Below are 24,077 nucleotides of genomic sequence, written 5' to 3'. Positions count from 1 at the left end.
AGTTGAAGACACCATCATCTACCTGCTCAACTGTGTATATGCTCACCTGGATAAGCCAGCCAGCTCTGTGAGGGTCATGTTTTTTGACTTCTCCAGTGCATTTAACACCATCTGGCCTGCTCTTCTGGGTGATAAGCTAACAGTGATGCAAGTAGATGCCCTCCTTGTGTCCTGGATTGTTGACTACTTGACTGGCAGACCACAGTATGTACGCCTGCAGCACTGTGTGTCGGACAGAGTGGTCAGCAACACTGGAATTCCTCAAGGAACTGTCCTCTCTCCCTTCCTCTTCACGCTCTACACCACAGACTTCAGCTACTGCACAGAGACTTGCCACCTTCAGAAGTTTTCTGATGACTCTGCAATAGTTGGATTTATCAGCAAGGGAGCTGAGGATGAGTACAGGGCAACGGTGAAGGACTTTGTCGCATGGTGCGAGCAGAACCACCTGCAGCTTAATGTGACAAAGACAAAGGAACTGGTGGTGGACCTGAGGGGGGGACAAGGCACCAGTGACCCCTGTGTCCATCAGCGGGGTCAGTGTGGACACTGTGGAGGATTACAAATAACTGGGTGTAAATATTTACAATAAACTGGACTGGGCTAAGAACACTGGCGCCCTCTCCAGGAAGGGTCAAAGTCGTCTCTATTTTCTGAGGCATCTGAGGTCCTTCAACATCTGCCGGACTATGCTCAGGATCTTCTATGAGTCTGTGGTGGCGAGTGCTATCCTCTATGCTGTTGCATGCTGGGGAGGCAGGCTGAAGGTGGCAGACGCCAACAGACTCAGCAAACTGATCCGCAAGGCCGGTGATGTTGTGGGTGTGGAGCTGGACTCGCTGACGGCCGTGTCTGAGAGGAGGACGCTGTCTAAGCTGCAGGACATTATGGACAATGGCTTCCACCCACTCTACGACACAGTGATGAGACACAGGAGCTCATTCAGTGCAAGACTCACTCTACCGAAATGACCAGAGCGCCACAGGAGGTCATTCTTACCTGTGGCCATCAAACTCTATAACTCCTCCCTCAGTGTGTGATTCACAAAACTCAATACGAAACTGTTCATATGTGCAATAACAACAATTGTGTGTGCAATAACTCAGAGGGACACTAACTTAATTTAAATAATTTAAATAGTTGAACTGCTTATACCAGATGTTTCATATTTATTATCACAATCACCGCCACTTTACTGTATTCATAAGTACTTAAATCTCGTGTACATACTGCAAATTTCTCTATATTGTTTTAAATTATTAAAGTGTTTATTCTTTTATATAAATGGCTGCAACTGTAACAACTGCAATTTCCCCCTGGGATCAATAAAGGAATCTGAATCTGAATCTGAATGGCTCTTTAAGGGTTCTATGGTAAAGAAAATTGTTCTATATAAAACCATGAACACTCGAAGAACCCTTTGGACGACTAAATGGTTCACTGCATCATTAATGTCTTTACATAGACAATTGTTGTTTGCTGCTACATTAATATTTAAAATGTCACATGTATAATTTATATCATATTTAAGTGTTTAAAGGTAACCATTTTTCCGCTCACTCATGTTAGTCTGTTTGTAAGCAATAAATGTGATGTGACTGCAGTGAATAACTGAGCTTTAGACTGTCTCGTAGAGTAAATAATTCTAAGTAACGAAATGTGTTTTCTCAGGTATTCCATCCTGACTCCAGAAACGTACCCGTATTGGCGTGGAGAGGAAAAGCAGGGGGTCCTGCATCTCCTGCGCTCCGTAAACATGGACACAGACCAGTACCAGATGGGCCGCACCAAGATCTTTGTCAAGAACCCAGAGTCGGTATGGACTTGAGACTTTTTTAAAGGAATTCTTTATCACAAGATGTTTATTTAAGGCAGTGTTTCCCACCGCAGGCCCTGGAGGCCCACTGCCCTGCACATTTGAATGATTTCTCTATGACACACCCTGCCCATCCACTCAGCTCATCAACAACCCCTTACTGTGAGATGGATGTGTTATAGAAGTGGCAGCACTTAAATGTGCTGGACAGTGGACATTCAGGACCAGGACCGGGAAACACTAATTTAGATGGATAATAAATGGCAGCTAGTGTGATCCAATTCACACTAGCTGTGTGTAAATAATTTGCATAATGAATTCATGCATTAGACCATAACAGTATTTTTTAAGGGCCCATATAATGTAAAACTGAATTTCCCTTTTTTAAAATGTAAAATAAATATTTGTAATGTCACTGTTCACCACTCATACAGTCCATACAGTAGAACTAAGCTGCAAAAACAGTCATAAATTCATTTACATCTTCAGCCTATAGCCGTTTAGCCCTGCCCACTCACACTGAAGACTGCAGCCCACACTGCTTTTTGAAAGAGGAACTCAGAGCTCATTTACATATTGCTGTTGTCAGACCAAAACCTTGTATCTCCATAATAATAACTTTACAGGAGAAGGACAAAACCTACTTTACTTTTAATGTAAGTCAATGGAACCAGAATTGTTTCCAAGTCATTTTGGGTCATTTCTATTGATCCATTCTTTATGCAATTTACACAAAATATTAAGGGCAACAGGCATTTTCAAATTATGGCAAAAACCATTCAACCAATTGAAAACAATGGCGATACAAGGTTTTCTTCTGACACCAGCGATATATAACACGTATAACTCATATGCAAGTGAAAATAATATTGCATATTGCAGCATGTTTTAGCACACTAAATGTATTTATCTAATTTATTATTGCTGGGAAAAAAATATGTAAAATATAAACTGTGCCATAACTTCTGCACTGGTGACGTTTTTATGTTAAATTTAGCAAATAAACAGTATATATGCATTAAAATATGCATGTTCTCTGTAGAGGATATATTAACTTATTTTCACTTAACACAAACATGTAAAAATAAAATATATATATATGTATATATAGTGTCACAATTTATATATATATACCCGGAGAAGCAGAAGATAATGAATGGATGGATGGATGGATGGATGGATGGATATATATATATATATATATATATATATATATATATATATATATATATATATCCATCCATCCATCCATCCGTATATATATATATATATATATATATATATATATATATATATATATATATATATATATATATGTTATATTAATTATATTAATATATATATATTAATATATATTATACAAATGTCAAAAGTGGATGTTAGGGAAACATTTTGACACAAAAATCAATAATTTAGTCTTCATACTTTAAGAAGAAGACACTAGATTTTAGATCCTGAAAAGGTTTTTCAGTTTATAGATAATCTGTGGTTTCTCAGCTATTTAACTGATCTTAGTCTCCTTGCTCCTCCATTTACAGCTCTTCTTGCTGGAGGAGATGAGGGAGAGAAAGTTTGACACATTCGCTAGAGCCATCCAGAAAGCCTGGAGGAAGTATATTGCCAGAAGGAAGTATGAGCAGATGAGAGAGGAGGGTAAGAGAGCTTAATTCCGTATCTGAGAGGGCACCAGTAAACAGATACTACATATCATTTACAGTCATTACAGGAGTAGTTCACCATGCATGCTAACAGGGCTGATAAACTTTCTCAGAAATGTTCTCATTTACATACTGCAGAAGTGCAGCCTTGGCTGGTCAGAGTCCTGTGTTGGTCTGTCTGATTCAACTCTTTACCCAGATCTTCATGATTTGAATCATTTGTTTTGACAGAAAAGTTGGGGCCCCCCTTTGTAAACCGCTAACCTCTTTCCCTCGTTACTAGCACCACGTTAACTGTGTCGTTATACATTCAATGTCCGCCAAACTAGAAACCTCTAATTTGTAGCTCCACTTTTCTGTTGCACAGTTAGAGCATCAACCATCTGCACACTTTGTGTTAGGTGCACTCTAGCCCTTCTTAAATGCTCTGTTTCTGACCACAGAGGTCATAAGGTGCCCACATTGTGTGGATGGTCACTGTCTGGGGAGGGCGAAACAAAACGTGGGGAGGGACTAACATGCATAGGAGTGGCCAGACTGGTGATGAAAACACAAAAACAGAGAAAGTCAGATTACATGCGCACAGAGGGGGCATGGCTGGTCAGAGTCCAGTGCTGGTCTGTCTGATTCAACTCTTTATCCTTTATCTAAAGATCTTCATGATTTGAATCATTTGTTTTGACAGAAAAGTTGGGCCCCCTGGAAGTACAAAGTAGGTGTTTCTAATAAAGTGGCCAGTTAATAGAAGTATAAAGCAAGTGTTTCTAATAAAGTGGCCAGTGAGTGGAAGTACAAAATAGGTGTTTCTAATAAAGTGTCCAGTTAATAGAAGTATAAAGCAAGTAAGTTGAACTACAAAGTAAAGGTATATTAATCTCTCTCTCTCTCTGTATTCTTTCTGCAGCCTCAGATATTCTTTACAACTCTAAGGAGCGACGCAGGAACAGTATTAACAGGAACTTCGTTGGTGATTACCTGGGAATGGAGGAAAGGCCTGAACTGCGTCAATTCCTGTCCAAGAGAGAACGAATTGACTTCGCTGACTCTGTTACCAAGTATGACCGCAGGTTTAAGGTATGGTTACCTGATCATCATCATCTGAAAGGTGCAAGTTTGAGCAAAATACTTGGGCTACATACTGAATACACTGTCCTAAAAGTATTCACTAAAGTGTTTTAGTGCAATAATTTTACTTTTTATTTACACCTTGTCCTCATTATCATGAGTTGATAGGTTTTCTCTTGTAATTATTCTGTTTATTGTAATATGTTTCATGAAAAATTCACTTACTGTTTCAATGAATTTCTGCAAATTGCAAACTTTTTTCTCTCTCACTGCCTGTTTCAGTCCACTGCTGCTTGCACAATGATATTGATTTATCAGTCTACTCAGGCTTTAGCAGAGCTCAGTAACACTGAGATTAATAACTGATCACATTGATTTATCAGTCTACTCAGGCTTTAGCAGAGCTCAGTAACACTGAGATTAATAACTGATCATCACATTGATTTATCAGTCTACTCAGGCTTTAGCAGAGCTCAGTAACACTGAGATTAATAACTGATCATCACATTGATTTATCAGTCTACTCAGGCTTAAGCAGAGCTCAGTAACACTGAGATTAATAACTGATCACATTGATTTATCAGTCTACTCAGGCTTTAGCAGAGCTCAGTAACACTGAGATTAATAACTGATCATCACATTGATTTATCAGTCTACTCAGGCTTTAGCAGAGCTCAGTAACACTGAGATTAATAACTGAACACATTGATTTATCAGTCTACTCAGGCTTTAGCAGAGCTCAGTAACACTGAGATTAATAACTGATCACATTGATTTATCAGTCTACTCAGGCTTTAGCAGAGCTCAGTAACACTGAGATTAATAACTGATCACATTGATTTATCAGTCTACTCAGGCTTTAGCAGAGCTCAGTAACACTGAGATTAATAACTGATCATCACATTGATTTATCAGTCTACTCAGGCTTTAGCAGAGCTCAGTAACACTGAGATTAATAACTGATCACATTGATTTATCAGTCCACTCAGGCTTTAGCAGAGCTCAGTAACACTGAGAGTAATAACTGATCATCACATTGATTTATCAGTCTACTCAGGCTTTAGCAGAGCTCAGTAACACTGAGATTAATAACTGATCATCACATTGATTTATCAGTCTACTCAGGCTTTAGCAGAGCTCAGTAACACTGAGAGTAATAACTGATCATCACATTGATTTATCAGTCTACTCAGGCTTTAGCAGAGCTCAGTAACACTGAGATTAATAACTGATCACATTGATTTATCAGTCTACTCAGGCTTTAGCAGAGCTCAGTAACACTGAGATTAATAACTGATCACATTGATTTATCAGTCTACTCAGGCTTTAGCAGAGCTCAGTAACACTGAGATTAATAACTGATCACATTGATTTATCAGTCTACTCAGGCTTTAGCAGAGCTCAGTAACACTGAGATTAATAACTGATCGTAACATTGATTTATCAGTCTACTCAGGCTTTAGCAGAGCTCAGTAACACTGAGATTAATAACTGATCATCACATTGATTTATCAGTCTACTCAGGCTTTAGCACAGCTCAGTGACACTGAGATTAATAACTGATCGTAACATTGATTTATCAGTCTACTCAGGCTTTCGCAGAGCTCAGTAACACTGAGATTAATAACTGATCATCACATTGGTTTATCAGTCTACTCAGGCTTTAGCAGAGCTCAGTAACACTGAGATTAATAACTGATCATCACATTGATTTATCAGTCTACTCAGGCTTTAGCAGAGCTCAGTAACACTGAGATTAATAACTGATCACATTGATTTATCAGTCTACTCAGGCTTTAGCAGAGCTCAGTAACACTGAGATTAATAACTGATCATCACATTGATTTATCAGTCTACTCAGGCTTTAGCAGAGCTCAGTGACACTGAGATTAATAACTGATCGTAACATTGATTTATCAGTCTACTCAGGCTTTAGCAGAGCTCAGTAACACTGAGATTAATAACTGATCATCACATTGGTTTATCAGTCTACTCAGGCTTTAGCAGAGCTCAGTAACACTGAGATTAATAACTGATCACATTGATTTATCAGTCTACTCAGGCTTTAGCAGAGCTCAGTAACACTGAGATTAATAACTGATCATCACGTTGATTTATCAGTCTACTCAGGCTTTAGCAGAGCTCAGTAACACTGAGATTAATAACTGATCACATTGATTTATCAGTCTACTCAGGCTTTAGCAGAGCTCAGTAACACTGAGATTAATAACTGATCACATTGATTTATCAGTCTACTCAGGCTTTAGCAGAGCTCAGTAACACTGAGATTAATAACTGATCATCACATTGATTTATCAGTCTACTCAGGCTTTAGCAGAGCTCAGTAACACTGAGATTAATAACTGATCACATTGATTTATCAGTCTACTCAGGCTTTAGCAGAGCTCAGTAACACTGAGATTAATAACTGATCACATTGATTTATCAGTCTACTCAGGCTTTAGCAGAGCTCAGTAACACTGAGATTAATAACTGATCATCACATTGATTTATCAGTCTACCGTATTTTCCGGATTATACGTCGCTCCGGAGTATAAGTCGCACCAGCCAAAAAAAAGCACAGTAAAGAAAAAAAAACATATATACGTCGCACCGGAGTATAAGTCGCATTTTTGGGGGGGGGGATTTAATAAAATCCAAGTTAACGTAACATGAACAGTTATTCAGATAACAATGACAAACTATAACAAAGAACATGCTAACATGTTTATCAAACCATTTTTATCAAAGTTTATATCACTCCAAATCATCAAATCCATTGAACTCTTCATCCTCAGTGTCACTTATGAACAACTCCGCTAACTCTGGAGGTGGACGAAGCGCCGCTTCCTCTTCTTCGTCGCTTTTGTCAGACTCGTCGTCAGTTACATTTGCAATTATTCCAGCCTTTCTGAATCCCAGCAGGATGCTTTCGGTTTTCACGGAAGCCCATGCTTTGCTGATCCATTCAATGACTTCCGAGAACGTAGCGTGGCGCATTCTCCCGGTTGCCGTGAAGTCCGTATTTTCCGGACTATAAGTCGCTCCGGAGTATAAGTCGCACCCCTGGCCAAACTATGAAAAAAAGTGCGATTTATAATCCGGAAAATACGGTACTCAGGCTTTAGCAGAGCTCAGTAACACTGAGATTAATAACTGATCATCACATTGATTTATCAGTCTACTCAGGCTTTAGCAGAGCTCAGTAACACTGAGATTAATAACTGATCATCACATTGATTTATCAGTCTACTCAGGCTTTAGCAGAGCTCAGTAACACTGAGATTAATAACTGATCATCACATTGATTTATCAGTCTACTCAGGCTTTAGCAGAGCTCAGTAACACTGAGATTAATAACTGATCATCACATTGATTTATCAGTCTACTCAGGCTTTAGCAGAGCTCAGTAACACTGAGATTAATAACTGATCATCACATTGATTTATCAGTCTACTCAGGCTTTAGCACAGCTCAGTGACACTGAGATTAATAACTGATCGTAACATTGATTTATCAGTCTACTCAGGCTTTAGCAGAGCTCAGTAACACTGAGATTAATAACTGATCATCACATTGATTTATCAGTCTACTCAGGCTTTAGCAGAGCTCAGTAACACTGAGATTAATAACTGATCACATTGATTTATCAGTCTACTCAGGCTTTAGCAGAGCTCAGTAACACTGAGATTAATAACTGATCATCACATTGATTTATCAGTCTACTCAGGCTTTAGCAGAGCTCAGTAACACTGAGATTAATAACTGATCACATTGATTTATCAGTCTACTCAGGCTTTAGCAGAGCTCAGTAACACTGAGATTAATAACTGATCACATTGATTTATCAGTCTACTCAGGCTTTAGCAGAGCTCAGTAACACTGAGATTAATAACTGATCATCACATTGATTTATCAGTCTACTCAGGCTTTAGCAGAGCTCAGTAACACTGAGATTAATAACTGATCACATTGATTTATCAGTCCACTCAGGCTTTAGCAGAGCTCAGTAACACTGAGAGTAATAACTGATCATCACATTGATTTATCAGTCTACTCAGGCTTTAGCAGAGCTCAGTAACACTGAGATTAATAACTGATCATCACATTGATTTATCAGTCTACTCAGGCTTTAGCAGAGCTCAGTAACACTGAGAGTAATAACTGATCATCACATTGATTTATCAGTCTACTCAGGCTTTAGCAGAGCTCAGTAACACTGAGATTAATAACTGATCACATTGATTTATCAGTCTACTCAGGCTTTAGCAGAGCTCAGTAACACTGAGATTAATAACTGATCACATTGATTTATCAGTCTACTCAGGCTTTAGCAGAGCTCAGTAACACTGAGATTAATAACTGATCACATTGATTTATCAGTCTACTCAGGCTTTAGCAGAGCTCAGTAACACTGAGATTAATAACTGATCGTAACATTGAGTTATCAGTCTACTCAGGCTTTAGCAGAGCTCAGTAACACTGAGATTAATAACTGATCATCACATTGATTTATCAGTCTACTCAGGCTTTAGCACAGCTCAGTGACACTGAGATTAATAACTGATCATAACATTGATTTATCAGTCTACTCAGGCTTTCGCAGAGCTCAGTAACACTGAGATTAATAACTGATCATCACATTGGTTTATCAGTCTACTCAGGCTTTAGCAGAGCTCAGTAACACTGAGATTAATAACTGATCATCACATTGATTTATCAGTCTACTCAGGCTTTAGCAGAGCTCAGTAACACTGAGATTAATAACTGATCATCACATTGATTTATCAGTCTACTCAGGCTTTAGCAGAGCTCAGTAACACTGAGATTAATAACTGATCACATTGATTTATCAGTCTACTCAGGCTTTAGCAGAGCTCAGTAACACTGAGATTAATAACTGATCACATTGATTTATCAGTCTACTCAGGCTTTAGCAGAGCTCAGTAACACTGAGATTAATAACTGATCACATTGATTTATCAGTCTACTCAGGCTTTAGCAGAGCTCAGTAACACTGAGATTAATAACTGATCATCACATTGATTTATCAGTCTACTCAGGCTTTTGCAGAGCTCAGTAACACTGAGATTAATAACTGATCACATTGATTTATCAGTCTACTCAGGCTTTAGCAGAGCTCAGTAACACTGAGATTAATAACTGATCACATTGATTTATCAGTCTACTCAGGCTTTAGCAGAGCTCAGTAACACTGAGATTAATAACTGATCATCACGTTGATTTATCAGTCTACTCAGGCTTTAGCAGAGCTCAGTAACACTGAGATTAATAACTGATCACATTGATTTATCAGTCTACTCAGGCTTTAGCAGAGCTCAGTAACACTGAGATTAATAACTGATCACATTGATTTATCAGTCTACTCAGGCTTTAGCAGAGCTCAGTAACACTGAGATTAATAACTGATCATCACATTGATTTATCAGTCTACTCAGGCTTTTGCAGAGCTCAGTAACACTGAGATTAATAACTGATCACATTGATTTATCAGTCTACTCAGGCTTTAGCAGAGCTCAGTAACACTGAGATTAATAACTGATCACATTGATTTATCAGTCTACTCAGGCTTTAGCAGAGCTCAGTAACACTGAGATTAATAACTGATCATCACATTGATTTATCAGTCTACCGTATTTTCCGGATTATACGTCGCTCCGGAGTATAAGTCGCACCAGCCAAAAAAAAGCACAGTAAAGAAAAAAAAACATATATACGTCGCACCGGAGTATAAGTCGCATTTTTGGGGGGGGGGATTTAATAAAATCCAAGTTAACGTAACATGAACAGTTATTCAGATAACAATGACAAACTATAACAAAGAACATGCTAACATGTTTATCAAACCATTTTTATCAAAGTTTATATCACTCCAAATCATCAAATCCATTGAACTCTTCATCCTCAGTGTCACTTATGAACAACTCCGCTAACTCTGGAGGTGGACGAAGCGCCGCTTCCTCTTCTTCGTCGCTTTTGTCAGACTCGTCGTCAGTTACATTTGCAATTATTCCAGCCTTTCTGAATCCCAGCAGGATGCTTTCGGTTTTCACGGAAGCCCATGCTTTGCTGATCCATTCAATGACTTCCGAGAACGTAGCGTGGCGCATTCTCCCGGTTGCCGTGAAGTCCGTATTTTCCGGACTATAAGTCGCTCCGGAGTATAAGTCGCACCCCTGGCCAAACTATGAAAAAAAGTGCGATTTATAATCCGGAAAATACGGTACTCAGGCTTTAGCAGAGCTCAGTAACACTGAGATTAATAACTGATCATCACATTGATTTATCAGTCTACTCAGGCTTTAGCAGAGCTCAGTAACACTGAGATTAATAACTGATCATCACATTGATTTATCAGTCTACTCAGGCTTTAGCAGAGCTCAGTAACACTGAGATTAATAACTGATCATCACATTGATTTATCAGTCTACTCAGGCTTTAGCAGAGCTCAGTAACACTGAGATTAATAACTGATCATCACATTGATTTATCAGTCTACTCAGGCTTTAGCAGAGCTCAGTAACACTGAGATTAATAACTGATCATCACATTGATTTATCAGTCTACTCAGGCTTTAGCACAGCTCAGTGACACTGAGATTAATAACTGATCGTAACATTGATTTATCAGTCTACTCAGGCTTTAGCAGAGCTCAGTAACACTGAGATTAATAACTGATCATCACATTGATTTATCAGTCTACTCAGGCTTTAGCAGAGCTCAGTAACACTGAGATTAATAACTGATCACATTGATTTATCAGTCTACTCAGGCTTTAGCAGAGCTCAGTAACACTGAGATTAATAACTGATCATCACATTGATTTATCAGTCTACTCAGGCTTTAGCAGAGCTCAGTAACACTGAGATTAATAACTGATCACATTGATTTATCAGTCTACTCAGGCTTTAGCAGAGCTCAGTAACACTGAGATTAATAACTGATCACATTGATTTATCAGTCTACTCAGGCTTTAGCAGAGCTCAGTAACACTGAGATTAATAACTGATCATCACATTGATTTATCAGTCTACTCAGGCTTTAGCAGAGCTCAGTAACACTGAGATTAATAACTGATCACATTGATTTATCAGTCCACTCAGGCTTTAGCAGAGCTCAGTAACACTGAGAGTAATAACTGATCATCACATTGATTTATCAGTCTACTCAGGCTTTAGCAGAGCTCAGTAACACTGAGATTAATAACTGATCATCACATTGATTTATCAGTCTACTCAGGCTTTAGCAGAGCTCAGTAACACTGAGAGTAATAACTGATCATCACATTGATTTATCAGTCTACTCAGGCTTTAGCAGAGCTCAGTAACACTGAGATTAATAACTGATCACATTGATTTATCAGTCTACTCGGGCTTTAGCAGAGCTCAGTAACACTGAGATTAATAACTGATCACATTGATTTATCAGTCTACTCAGGCTTTAGCAGAGCTCAGTAACACTGAGATTAATAACTGATCACATTGATTTATCAGTCTACTCAGGCTTTAGCAGAGCTCAGTAACACTGAGATTAATAACTGATCGTAACATTGATTTATCAGTCTACTCAGGCTTTAGCAGAGCTCAGTAACACTGAGATTAATAACTGATCATCACATTGATTTATCAGTCTACTCAGGCTTTAGCACAGCTCAGTGACACTGAGATTAATAACTGATCGTAACATTGATTTATCAGTCTACTCAGGCTTTCGCAGAGCTCAGTAACACTGAGATTAATAACTGATCACATTGATTTATCAGTCTACTCAGGCTTTAGCAGAGCTCAGTAACACTGAGATTAATAACTGATCATCACATTGGTTTATCAGTCTACTCAGGCTTTAGCAGAGCTCAGTAACACTGAGATTAATAACTGATCATCACATTGATTTATCAGTCTACTCAGGCTTTAGCAGAGCTCAGTAACACTGAGATTAATAACTGATCACATTGATTTATCAGTCTACTCAGGCTTTAGCAGAGCTCAGTAACACTGAGATTAATAACTGATCGTAACATTGATTTATCAGTCTACTCAGGCTTTAGCAGAGCTCAGTAACACTGAGATTAATAACTGATCATCACATTGATTTATCAGTCTACTCAGGCTTTAGCACAGCTCAGTGACACTGAGATTAATAACTGATCGTAACATTGATTTATCAGTCTACTCAGGCTTTAGCAGAGCTCAGTAACACTGAGATTAATAACTGATCATCACATTGGTTTATCAGTCTACTCAGGCTTTAGCAGAGCTCAGTAACACTGAGATTAATAACTGATCACATTGATTTATCAGTCTACTCAGGCTTTAGCAGAGCTCAGTAACACTGAGATTAATAACTGATCATCACGTTGATTTATCAGTCTACTCAGGCTTTAGCAGAGCTCAGTAACACTGAGATTAATAACTGATCACATTGATTTATCAGTCTACTCAGGCTTTAGCAGAGCTCAGTAACACTGAGATTAATAACTGATCACATTGATTTATCAGTCTACTCAGGCTTTAGCAGAGCTCAGTAACACTGAGATTAATAACTGATCATCACATTGATTTATCAGTCTACTCAGGCTTTTGCAGAGCTCAGTAACACTGAGATTAATAACTGATCACATTGATTTATCAGTCTACTCAGGCTTTAGCAGAGCTCAGTAACACTGAGATTAATAACTGATCACATTGATTTATCAGTCTACTCAGGCTTTAGCAGAGCTCAGTAACACTGAGATTAATAACTGATCATCACATTGATTTATCAGTCTACCGTATTTTCCGGATTATACGTCGCTCCGGAGTATAAGTCGCACCAGCCAAAAAAAAGCACAGTAAAGAAAAAAAAACATATATACGTCGCACCGGAGTATAAGTCGCATTTTTGGGGGGGGGGGGGATTTAATAAAATCCAAGTTAACGTAACATGAACAGTTATTCAGATAACAATGACAAACTATAACAAAGAACATGCTAACATGTTTATCAAACCATTTTTATCAAAGTTTATATCACTCCAAATCATCAAATCCATTGAACTCTTCATCCTCAGTGTCACTTATGAACAACTCCGCTAACTCTGGAGGTGGACGAAGCGCCGCTTCCTCTTCTTCGTCGCTTTTGTCAGACTCGTCGTCAGTTACATTTGCAATTATTCCAGCCTTTCTGAATCCCAGCAGGATGCTTTCGGTTTTCACGGAAGCCCATGCTTTGCTGATCCATTCAATGACTTCCGAGAACGTAGCGTGGCGCATTCTCCCGGTTGCCGTGAAGTCCGTATTTTCCGGACTATAAGTCGCTCCGGAGTATAAGTCGCACCCCTGGCCAAACTATGAAAAAAAGTGCGATTTATAATCCGGAAAATACGGTACTCAGGCTTTAGCAGAGCTCAGTAACACTGAGATTAATAACTGATCATCACATTGATTTATCAGTCTACTCAGGCTTTAGCAGAGCTCAGTAACACTGAGATTAATAACTGATCATCACATTGATTTATCAGTCTACTCAGGCTTTAGCAGAGCTCAGTAACACTGAGATTAATAACTGATCGTAACATTGATTTATCAGTCTACTCAGGCTTTAGCAGAGCTCAGTAACACTGAGATTAATAACTGATCACATTGATTTATCAGTCTACTCAGGCTTTAGCAGAGCTCAGTAACACTGAGATTAATAACTGATCACATTGATTTATCAGTCTACTCAGGCTTTAGCAGAGCTCAGTAACACTGAGATTAATAACTGATCGTAACATTGATTTATCAGTCTACTCAGGCTTTAGCAGAGCTCAGTAACACTGAGATTAATAACTGATCATCACATTGATTTATCAGTCTACTCAGGCTTTAGCACAGCTCAGTGACACTGAGATTAATAACTGATCGTAACATTGATTTATCAGTCTACTCAGGCTTTCGCAGAGCTCAGTAACACTGAGATTAATAACTGATCATCACATTGGTTTATCAGTCTACTCAGGCTTTAGCAGAGCTCAGTAACACTGAGATTAATAACTGATCATCACATTGATTTATCAGTCTACTCAGGCTTTAGCAGAGCTCAGTAACACTGAGATTAATAACTGATCACATTGATTTATCAGTCTACTCAGGCTTTAGCAGAGCTCAGTAACACTGAGATTAATAACTGATCATCACATTGATTTATCAGTCTACTCAGGCTTTAGCAGAGCTCAGTAACACTGAGATTAATAACTGATCATCACATTGATTTATCAGTCTACTCAGGCTTTAGCAGAGCTCAGTAACACTGAGATTAATAACTGATCACATTGATTTATCAGTCTACTCAGGCTTTAGCAGAGCTCAGTAACACTGAGATTAATAACTGATCACATTGATTTATCAGTCTACTCAGGCTTTAGCAGAGCTCAGTAACACTGAGATTAATAACTGATCATCACATTGATTTATCAGTCTACTCAGGCTTTAGCACAGCTCAGTGACACTGAGATTAATAACTGATCGTAACATTGATTTATCAGTCTACTCAGGCTTTAGCAGAGCTCAGTAACACTGAGATTAATAACTGATCACATTGATTTATCAGTCTACTCAGGCTTTAGCAGAGCTCAGTAACACTGAGATTAATAACTGATCACATTGATTTATCAGTCTACTCAGGCTTTAGCAGAGCTCAGTAACACTGAGATTAATAACTGATCATCACATTGATTTATCAGTCTACTCAGGCTTTAGCAGAGCTCAGTAACACTGAGATTAATAACTGATCGTAACATTGATTTATCAGTCTACTCAGGCTTTAGCAGAGCTCAGTAACACTGAGATTAATAACTGATCGTAACATTGATTTATCAGTCTACTCAGGCTTTAGCAGAGCTCAGTAACACTGAGATTAATAACTGATCACATTGATTTATCAGTCTACTCAGGCTTTAGCAGAGCTCAGTAACACTGAGATTAATAACTGATCACATTGATTTATCAGTCTACTCAGGCTTTAGCAGAGCTCAGTAACACTGAGATTAATAACTGATCACATTGATTTATCAGTCTACTCAGGCTTTAGCAGAGCTCAGTAACACTGAGATTAATAACTGATCATCACATTGATTTATCAGTCTACTCAGGCTTTAGCAGAGCTCAGTAACACTGAGATTAATAACTGATCACATTGATTTATCAGTCTACTCAGGCTTTAGTCGGAGCTTCTGTTTGTAAAGAAGAAACGAACTTGTTGGCTTCATGCTGTGCAATGTTTCTAAAATTTAATAAACAAGGGAAGTACCAATATATATATATATATATATATATATATATATATATATATATATATATATATGAATATGTGTTCCCAATCATTGTATTCCGATACATTCCAAACCTGTAATCTGTAATTTGAACAATTACCAACAGATAGACCTTCTACAATACACCATGCAAAATCCTTCACAATGAAATCCAATCAAAAGACTACTGTGGTCCTTGAAATAATGTTGAATAACAAAAAACAGTTTGCCATCTTAACTTATTGAGTTATATTTGCTAATACTATTTGTGCATTTGGTCATTTATAGTTATAAAATCAATAAAACATGAATAAGGAAGAACAACTGTTCGTCATTTTAATATAGTGATATTTCTCTCCTCTTTTCTAGTCAATCAAGAGGGATCTGATCCTGACGCCCAAGGGCATCTACCTGATTGGTCGTGAGAAAGTAAAGAAAGGACCAGAGAAAGGCCAGATCAAGGAAGTGCTGAAGAGAAAGCTGGACATCGGAAGCATACGCTCTGTTTCACTGAGGTTAGGGACCCTTGTCGAAATATGGCATGATGACTCATTTCTGCACACCACCACCATGTGAGCAGGCCATGTAGCGGCAGCCACTGTGCTTCAGTGGGCTCACAGCCGGTGGAAGAGTGTGAGAGGTTTTGCAGTACGTGGAAATATAATTTACGAAACAGGAACTTGGTCAAAAGATCTGCAGCACTGCATGCTAACATCATGTCAACGGTGGTTTTGCACATACTCAAGCCACAGCAGGGTGAGAAAAGAATATGTAAATGCATAATAACGCACAGATAAATTAAAATAAACCTTTATAATTCCCACAGAAAACTGACAGTGCCACTTCACAATACACAATATGTCTCAATATTTTTTTTCTGCCATCTGATAAGTTGGAATGGACAAAGACCTCCATTCTAAAATCAATAATCAATCAAAAACTGTAAGTACAAATTACATATATACGTATAATATACACAGTACTGTGCAAAAGTCTTAGGCACCCAAGACACATTTGCAAAATCTATTTATTTGTGTAGTTTGTGTTTATTTGTTAATATTTAAATAAACAACATTTATAGAATATATATATAGAATATATATAAATTAGCTGATGAGAGCTGAATCAGGTGTGTTTAATTAAGCAGTGTGCTGAAGTCTGCAGTGTTTTGGCCTAGACTAGAGCCTGACATATGTGCTCTATGTCTAAATGTATCCAGACTTTGTTGGCTAGAGGGGTATAAAGCTCCCCAATATTGTTCTCTGGAGTGATAGATCCTTTGGGATGAGCTGGAGTGATCCCGATCTAATCATTCATCATCTGTACCTGACCCCACTAATGCTCTTGTGGCTGAATGCAATCAAATCCTCACAGCAATGTTCCAACATCTAGTGAAAAGTCAGAAGAGTAGAGGCTGTTACTGCCTGACAAACTGCCTATTAGTACTTTTCAGTTTAGAAGAAGCACCAAAGGTGGTGTCTGCAAACTTTTGGCCATACATTGTTTATCGCACACGTATGGGCATAGGATTGGACTCATCTCTCTCTCTCCTCTGACTCCAGCACGAGGCAGGACGACTTCTTCATCCTGCACGAGGCTCAGTACGACAGCCTGCTGGAGTCCATGTTCAAGACTGAATTCCTGAGCTTGCTGTGTAAACGCTATGAAGAGCAGACCAAGGCCAAGCTCTGCCTGACTTTCAATGACAGGTACTTCCACTAATTGTATTAGTCATTTTATTAGAAACACCTGCCCTGTACTTCCACTCACTGGCCAGTTTATTAGAAACACCTGCCCTGTACTTCCACTCACTGGCCAGTTTATTAGAAACACCTACCTTGCACTTCCAGTAACTGGCCAGTTTATTAGAAACACCTGCCCTGTACTTCCACTCACCGGCCAGTTTATTAGAAACACCTACCTTGCACTTCCAGTAACTGGCCAGTTTATTAGAAACACCTACCTTGCACTTCCACTCACTTGCCAGTTTATTAGAAACACTTACCTTGTGCTTCCACTTACTGGCCACTTTATTACCTCTGCCTAATGTTCAGGTCAAATTGCAAGCCCTTCTGTTTCTGCTGAATTTACAGGCCCTTTGTACCACATTCATTAATGATCAGTTTGTAACCACAGGGCCACTATTGTCCAGATATTGTTTGTGTGATCTGTGTGGTCAGAAACAGACCATTGATCAAGGGCTAGGAGATGACTAACATAAAGTTTCATCAGTATATGGGCTTTTATTCCACACCAGCAAGGTAAGGTTACAAATCAGGGCTACAGGTCTCTAATAAAATGGCCACTGAGTATACATATATATCTCTCTGCTAAGTGGTGGATGCTCCCTCACAGAAATGTGGAGGAACCAATGATGTTTGACTGGATGGATTATCCACACACTGCTTTCCATTTCAGTCATCTTTACTGGTTTAACCAGGACCTACTGCTGCGCGTACATTGCAGTTTTAAAGCTATTAGTAAAACAGTGCATTTGAACGCAATGTCGTGGTTGGATAGTGTAGTGGTTAATACCTTTGCCTTCTATGCTGTAGGCTGGGGTTCAATCCCCCACCAGGGCAAGCACCCTACACTATACCAATAAGAGTCCTTGGGCAAGACTCCTAACACCACCTTAGCCTACCTGTGTAAAAATGATCAAACTGTAAGTCGCTCTGGATAAGAGCGTCAGCAAAACGCTGTAAATGTAAATGCAATGTGTCCTCCATACAGGCTAGAGTTCCGTCTGAAGAAGGAAGGCTGGGGTGGAGGAGGCACGCGTTCACTGGTGTTCCAGAGAGGGCAGGGAGACACAGCCCAGGTCAAACCCGCAGGAAAAAATCTCAATATCTCTGTAGGAGATGGACTACCGAAGACGTCCAGTGAGTGACAGAGTGGGAGTGGATTGGTTTTGATTAGATTGTAGTATATGGAACTGCGTTTGAGGACTACATTACCTATAAAATATATAAATCAATTCCTAAATTATTAATATGCGTCACGTTTTGGGATGTCGTGATCTGAGATGCAATACTTGCATTAGGAGGTTTTTATCCACACTAAGATGATATTAGTTACTATCGTGATAAATTATGTCAAAATATACTTTTCTGAGCATAGTACCACCATTGTCTGCACTTACAGGGTAGTTCCACCAAATTTCACCAAGGTTTCTGCTTGATTCTGTGGCTGAGATGTGTTTGAGAGCGGTTTGAAGGAAAATGCTCCATTATAGAGAAACTTTGTGATGTCTTTACAGTGGTGGCGTTAGGAACCAAGGGTCATAATGTCTGCAATAGAAATATAGACATTTTATTTACTATCTAAAACAAACAAGCAACCCATTTGTGTCTTCAGAGCTTTTATATCTGAAAACACAATTTTTCTTCAGGCATTATTTTGCCCACGGCACCCGATATGTACCTCTCCACCACACTTATATTTAACCAATATACGTTTCAAGACAAAAATCTTCAAACTATTGCAAAACAACATCTCAGGCATGAGATGATGACTCATGAATTTGTGGGGGAGCCTTTAAAGGCCTTTAAATATTTGGTTCCTGTCATCACCACTGTGAAAAATTCTCACTCATTTTTTTTTCTGAGGATTTCACACCAAACCACTCTGAATTCCTTTTTTTTTACATCTTGACCATTTAATTACGGAGAAATGTGCAAAATTTGGTAGAATTCCCCTTAAAGAACAGCTGTCCAGCTGTGTGTTTCATTACAAAGAGAGAATGAGTCCCGATGAACTGAATTTAGTGCAGCACAAAGTGTGGAATGTTCAAAATCACTGCAGTCATATTTATAAAGAGTATTTTTTGTAGATGTGATGGGCCTTTTTTGTCTGTTTGCAAACCTCCAAAACAAAATATCCTGACCCTTATTGTGTATAGGGAAAATGTTTTATCGAGGAAAGTATTGTGATGCTGTATTTTTGTCATATTACCCTTCACCACAATAGAATAGAATAATATTCAATAACACATACACTTATTTTGTTGGACAAAATAAAATTAATTGGCCAATTTCAAACTAAAGCAAAGCTTGATGTGGTGTTATTACTGTCTGACCAGCTCCTCCAGTTACACTCCAGTTTATTCAGCTTGTTTTTAGAGATAAGTCTAAAAATAAAAAGGTTGATTCTATAAATTGTCCCAAACTCAAACAGTAGCTCAAATAAGCCACGGGTGACTAATTACATCCCTGGTTATCATGTGTTTTGGTTCAGCATTATAGCTGAAAATTCAGAAAATATTCTCTCCCTTCCTTCAGAACCAACGAGAAAGAGCATGCAGCCCACTCAAGGAGGCAGAAGGCAGCCCCCCAGCAGAGGTATGCCACATGTTCATCAGTCACTCTCAGCCCTATTCCTTTCTAAAGTCTTTGTGAGTTCAGAAACGACTGCTTTAATCTGTTCTTCCAAAACCTGTTCAACTGACTGAAATTAGTTTGGCAAAAAATGAAATGCACATATTTTTCTCCTCATACTGATCAACTGAGTGCTTATTTAAAGGTTACCAGAACGGTGCAGCCCAGTTCTCCCGTGCTTCCACTCGCTCTCAGGAGCAGATGTACTCAACCCCAGACAAACGATCCCGGCCACCCAATGCCGCTCTGCCTAAACTGGGCTCGCAGAAAGGCCGGCGGGCGCCAGCAGCCCAAACACAAAATGCTAACCTTGACTTCCTCAACGTCCCTGATCAGGGCATGTCAGGGTGAGACATAAACACCATACAGGCTCATAGAATAATATATTAATATATATGCTGTTTGGAAGGAAAACCTCATATCTCCATTTTTCTTGTTTTTCTGTTTTTGCTATAATGTGAAAATGCCGGTCGGCCTGCACATTGTGTGTAAATGTCATGAAGAATAGACCAAAAGAAACGGCCCAAAATGACCTTTTCTGTCTGGTTCCATTGACTTCCATTAAAAGTAAAGCATGTTTTTTTCCTTCTCCTGTAAAGTCACCATTTCGGAGATACGAGGTTTTCATCCGACAACAGCGAGCTGTTCTATTTTAACAGATCTTTGTCTAAAGGTTACTGTGTAATAAATCTTCTCTGCTGTTTATACTGTTACTTTCCTTTCTCAGAATGCAGAGGAAGAGGAGTATCAGCCAGCGTCCTCCGCCGGCCCCCACCAGCCGGCCTAAAGTACAGCCCCGCTCCCATGGCCCTCGCTGCCGGTCACTTTATCAATATGTAGGTCAGGATGTGGATGAGCTCAGCTTTGAGGCCAATGAAGTTATTGATCTGGTTAAAGAAGGTGAGATATGGATTAACTACAAAAGAACGTGTCTAAATGCATTTTTACATGGACCTTCATTTTCAGATACACCTTAATTAAGCAGTTACTCTGGAATAAGACTTATACTACAGATTGGATCTGTGCCTGTCTGTGAACAGTCCTAAGAAAAAAGAGTGTACTCGGCTCATGTAGACACACACACACACACACACACACACACACACACACACCTACTTTTTAATTTTCCACAGCTTATAATAATAATTATAATAATAATAAAGTCATTAAAACTATAAAATAATAAAGTTACTACAGAAGTACTTTAGCAAGTTTGGCTGTTTAGACCCTGGCCTCCCTTCATCTACCTTGCCCCGTTATTAAAAAACACCTACCTTGTACTTCCATTAACTGGCCACTTTATTAGAAACAGTTACCTTGTATCTGTGCCTAGCTTTTAGATCAAAATGAATGGATTAATGAAAACAAATTAAAAATGTAAACTCAGGGTGTATATTTACATAGGCATATATATACCTTCACAAACTGTGCCCAATGTCCATGTTGTGGACAGTATTTTTCATCTCTGTGATATGTGAGGTGTGTAATATGGTCAAAAAACAAAAGAAACATCTATAATAAAGAATAAGGTACAGACACTGTTTACCACTCACCTGCTTGTTTCTTATTTCTCCTGCATACGTACATCCTTCTCCTTTGTGTAGCTAACTGTTTGTTTTCCTGTAGATCCGTCTGGCTGGTGGACGGGCAGGCTGCGTGGGAAAGAGGGCTTATTCCCAGGGAATTATGTGGAGAAAATCTGAGAAACCGTCTCTTCCTCATCCGGGTAGAACTCAATGGTACTCTGTCTGTGACCTCTGATTGCTGACCGTCCAGCCCCTGAGCCTCTCAGAACATGCAGGCGGTCTGTAATGATGAGGCAGATGGGTCAACGTATCGGTCAGGGTCAAAGAGTCAATATAAAATCAAAAGGAAAGAAACATTTCTTGTAAAATTGTGATTTATGATCATTTTCTGGACAAAGAAAATCTCAGGTGCTTGGATATGAAGCATTTTCACCATTAACAGTGTTATTTAAACAAGTTAACGCAAAGTGCGTAACATGATTTCTTGTATTATTATTTTTTTCTTAAGAATTAAATGGAATAAACCCAGTGTTTGTCTGTGTCAGTAGCACAGCCTCGCAGACAGTGCCAAAACTATGCACATATCCTGCACTACTGCAGGACAACCACATGATGGCGCTATGGTCATTAGATTTCACTGACTTTTGCACAGTACAACCAAAGCAGCAGCACAGCCATGTGTGAACAGGGCATCTATTTTTATCCCACTTCTTAAGTTATGTGATGGTGTTTAAGGCACATATATGATAGGGTTTTGATCTAATGTAGCTTTTGCTTTGTGTATTGGTGTGCAATTGTGTGCAATCACCAACCTGAAAATTGAATTAACTTCATGCTTATGGTATTAATATCAAAGTACTAACATTTTTCAGAGGATGATATCTGCAAATGTCTCATTTTTGACTGCTACACCCTTTGAGGAGGGATCTGTTCCAGGCTGGAGTCATTCATGATAAAGGTCATGGTGTAGTTTGGAGTAAATATGTGAATAAAAGTGATTTTCTCCCTCAGACAAGCTTGACTAATTGATTTTCAACTTCAAAGTCCAGTTTAAGTCATTAATACAGAGCCACAATGTAGATTTTATGTAGGTTATTTTAGCATGTTGTAGGCCACAAAATAACTCCAGGCAAACACACTCGCCACTGTGTCTATATCCAGATCACTAGGCCTCAGGCTTCCAGACTGTTTCCTGCATTAACAAGCATTAATTTGCCTTTTAAAAGCCTGTGGCAAAATGATTGGCTATGCAGGTGGTGCATATACACATATACAATTTTTATACCCCGTGAAGCCATTCAGAGTGGTTTGATGTGAAATGTGAAATGTAGAGACTCAGATTTCTTTACAATGGTGGTGATAAGAACCAGAGGTCACGATGTCTACAACACAAATATAGCCACTTTATTCACTGTCCCTATGGGTCTTCAGAGTTTTTATACTGTATGTAATGTTTAAGTAAAATAGTGATAAATCTAAACAAACATGTTTTCTTGGGGGGGTACTACTTTGCCTTAGAACACCTTTTCTGCCATGAATGGACTTTAAAACTATGTTTTGGGTCAAAACCTTCTCAAAACTTGTTTTCATGACTTTCTGCGAGGCAGCCTTAAGAGACATTCGTTCTCTTCAGACGTCTGGTTCCTATCACCACCACTATGGACGAGTCTCTAGAACACAGCTTGCACATTAAACTACTTTGAATGACACTTTATTGATCTAATCATGTAGAAACATTGTCAAATCGGTGGATTTCCCCTTTAACAATATATCCTATATATCCAAATGTATCCAGAAAGTCTCCTATTGAGTGAAGCTACTTTACAGTGCACCCATTGCTGACACAGGCCTTCAGGTGCAGCTCGTATATCTCCATAGAAATGCACTGAGCAATGAAATGGCACCCTCTGGAGCAGCTGCATGAGCTTCAGGTCACCATGCTCAATGCCAAGTGTCAGCAAGAGGGGTGTAAAGCCCCCCAGCATTGGGCTGTGGACCAATAGAATTGCATTCTGAGGAGTGATGGAGCTCCATGTTTGTGATCAAGAACTGATCATTCAACATCAGTACCTGACCTCACTAATGCTCTTGTGGCTGCAGTCAGATCCGCACAGCAATGTTCCAACATCTAGTGTAAAGCCTTTCCAGAGGAGTAGAGGCTGGTACTGCAACAAAGGAAGACAAACTCATTACTAAAACCTTCATTTCAGAAGAAACCAGTAACTACAGCAACAGCAAGTAAACAAGCAAATGACATTATTGTGTTTATATCAAAGCCAAAATGAATCACCTACATCAAGAAACTCTGTGAACTGGTTCTGTCAAGCAGCTGACAGCGCTTTGTTAA

General features: G+C 38.9%; 1 protein-coding gene across 1 annotated transcript in view; it reads left to right on the top strand.

Moving 5' to 3' along the window:
- myo1f (myosin IF) overlaps positions 1-22,742 on the top strand; it is a 71,626-nt gene extending 48,884 nt beyond the window's left edge. Inside the window, exons 19-28 of the mRNA XM_017686497.2 lie at positions 1,672-1,816; positions 3,355-3,469; positions 4,379-4,548; positions 16,198-16,343; positions 17,391-17,537; positions 18,562-18,710; positions 20,109-20,168; positions 20,350-20,551; positions 20,932-21,104; positions 21,831-22,742. Of these exons, the coding sequence (XP_017541986.1) occupies positions 1,672-1,816; positions 3,355-3,469; positions 4,379-4,548; positions 16,198-16,343; positions 17,391-17,537; positions 18,562-18,710; positions 20,109-20,168; positions 20,350-20,551; positions 20,932-21,104; positions 21,831-21,907 (1,384 nt within the window). The 3' untranslated portion in view covers positions 21,908-22,742. The remainder of the gene's footprint in view (positions 1-1,671; positions 1,817-3,354; positions 3,470-4,378; positions 4,549-16,197; positions 16,344-17,390; positions 17,538-18,561; positions 18,711-20,108; positions 20,169-20,349; positions 20,552-20,931; positions 21,105-21,830) is intronic.
- The last annotated feature ends 1,335 nt before the right edge of the window (positions 22,743-24,077 follow it).

The sequence above is a fragment of the Pygocentrus nattereri genome, chromosome 28, assembly GCF_015220715.1.
Source record: "Pygocentrus nattereri isolate fPygNat1 chromosome 28, fPygNat1.pri, whole genome shotgun sequence".
In the NCBI taxonomy this organism is placed as follows: Eukaryota; Metazoa; Chordata; class Actinopteri; order Characiformes; family Serrasalmidae; genus Pygocentrus; species Pygocentrus nattereri.
This window is presented reverse-complemented; position numbering and strand designations above follow the sequence as displayed.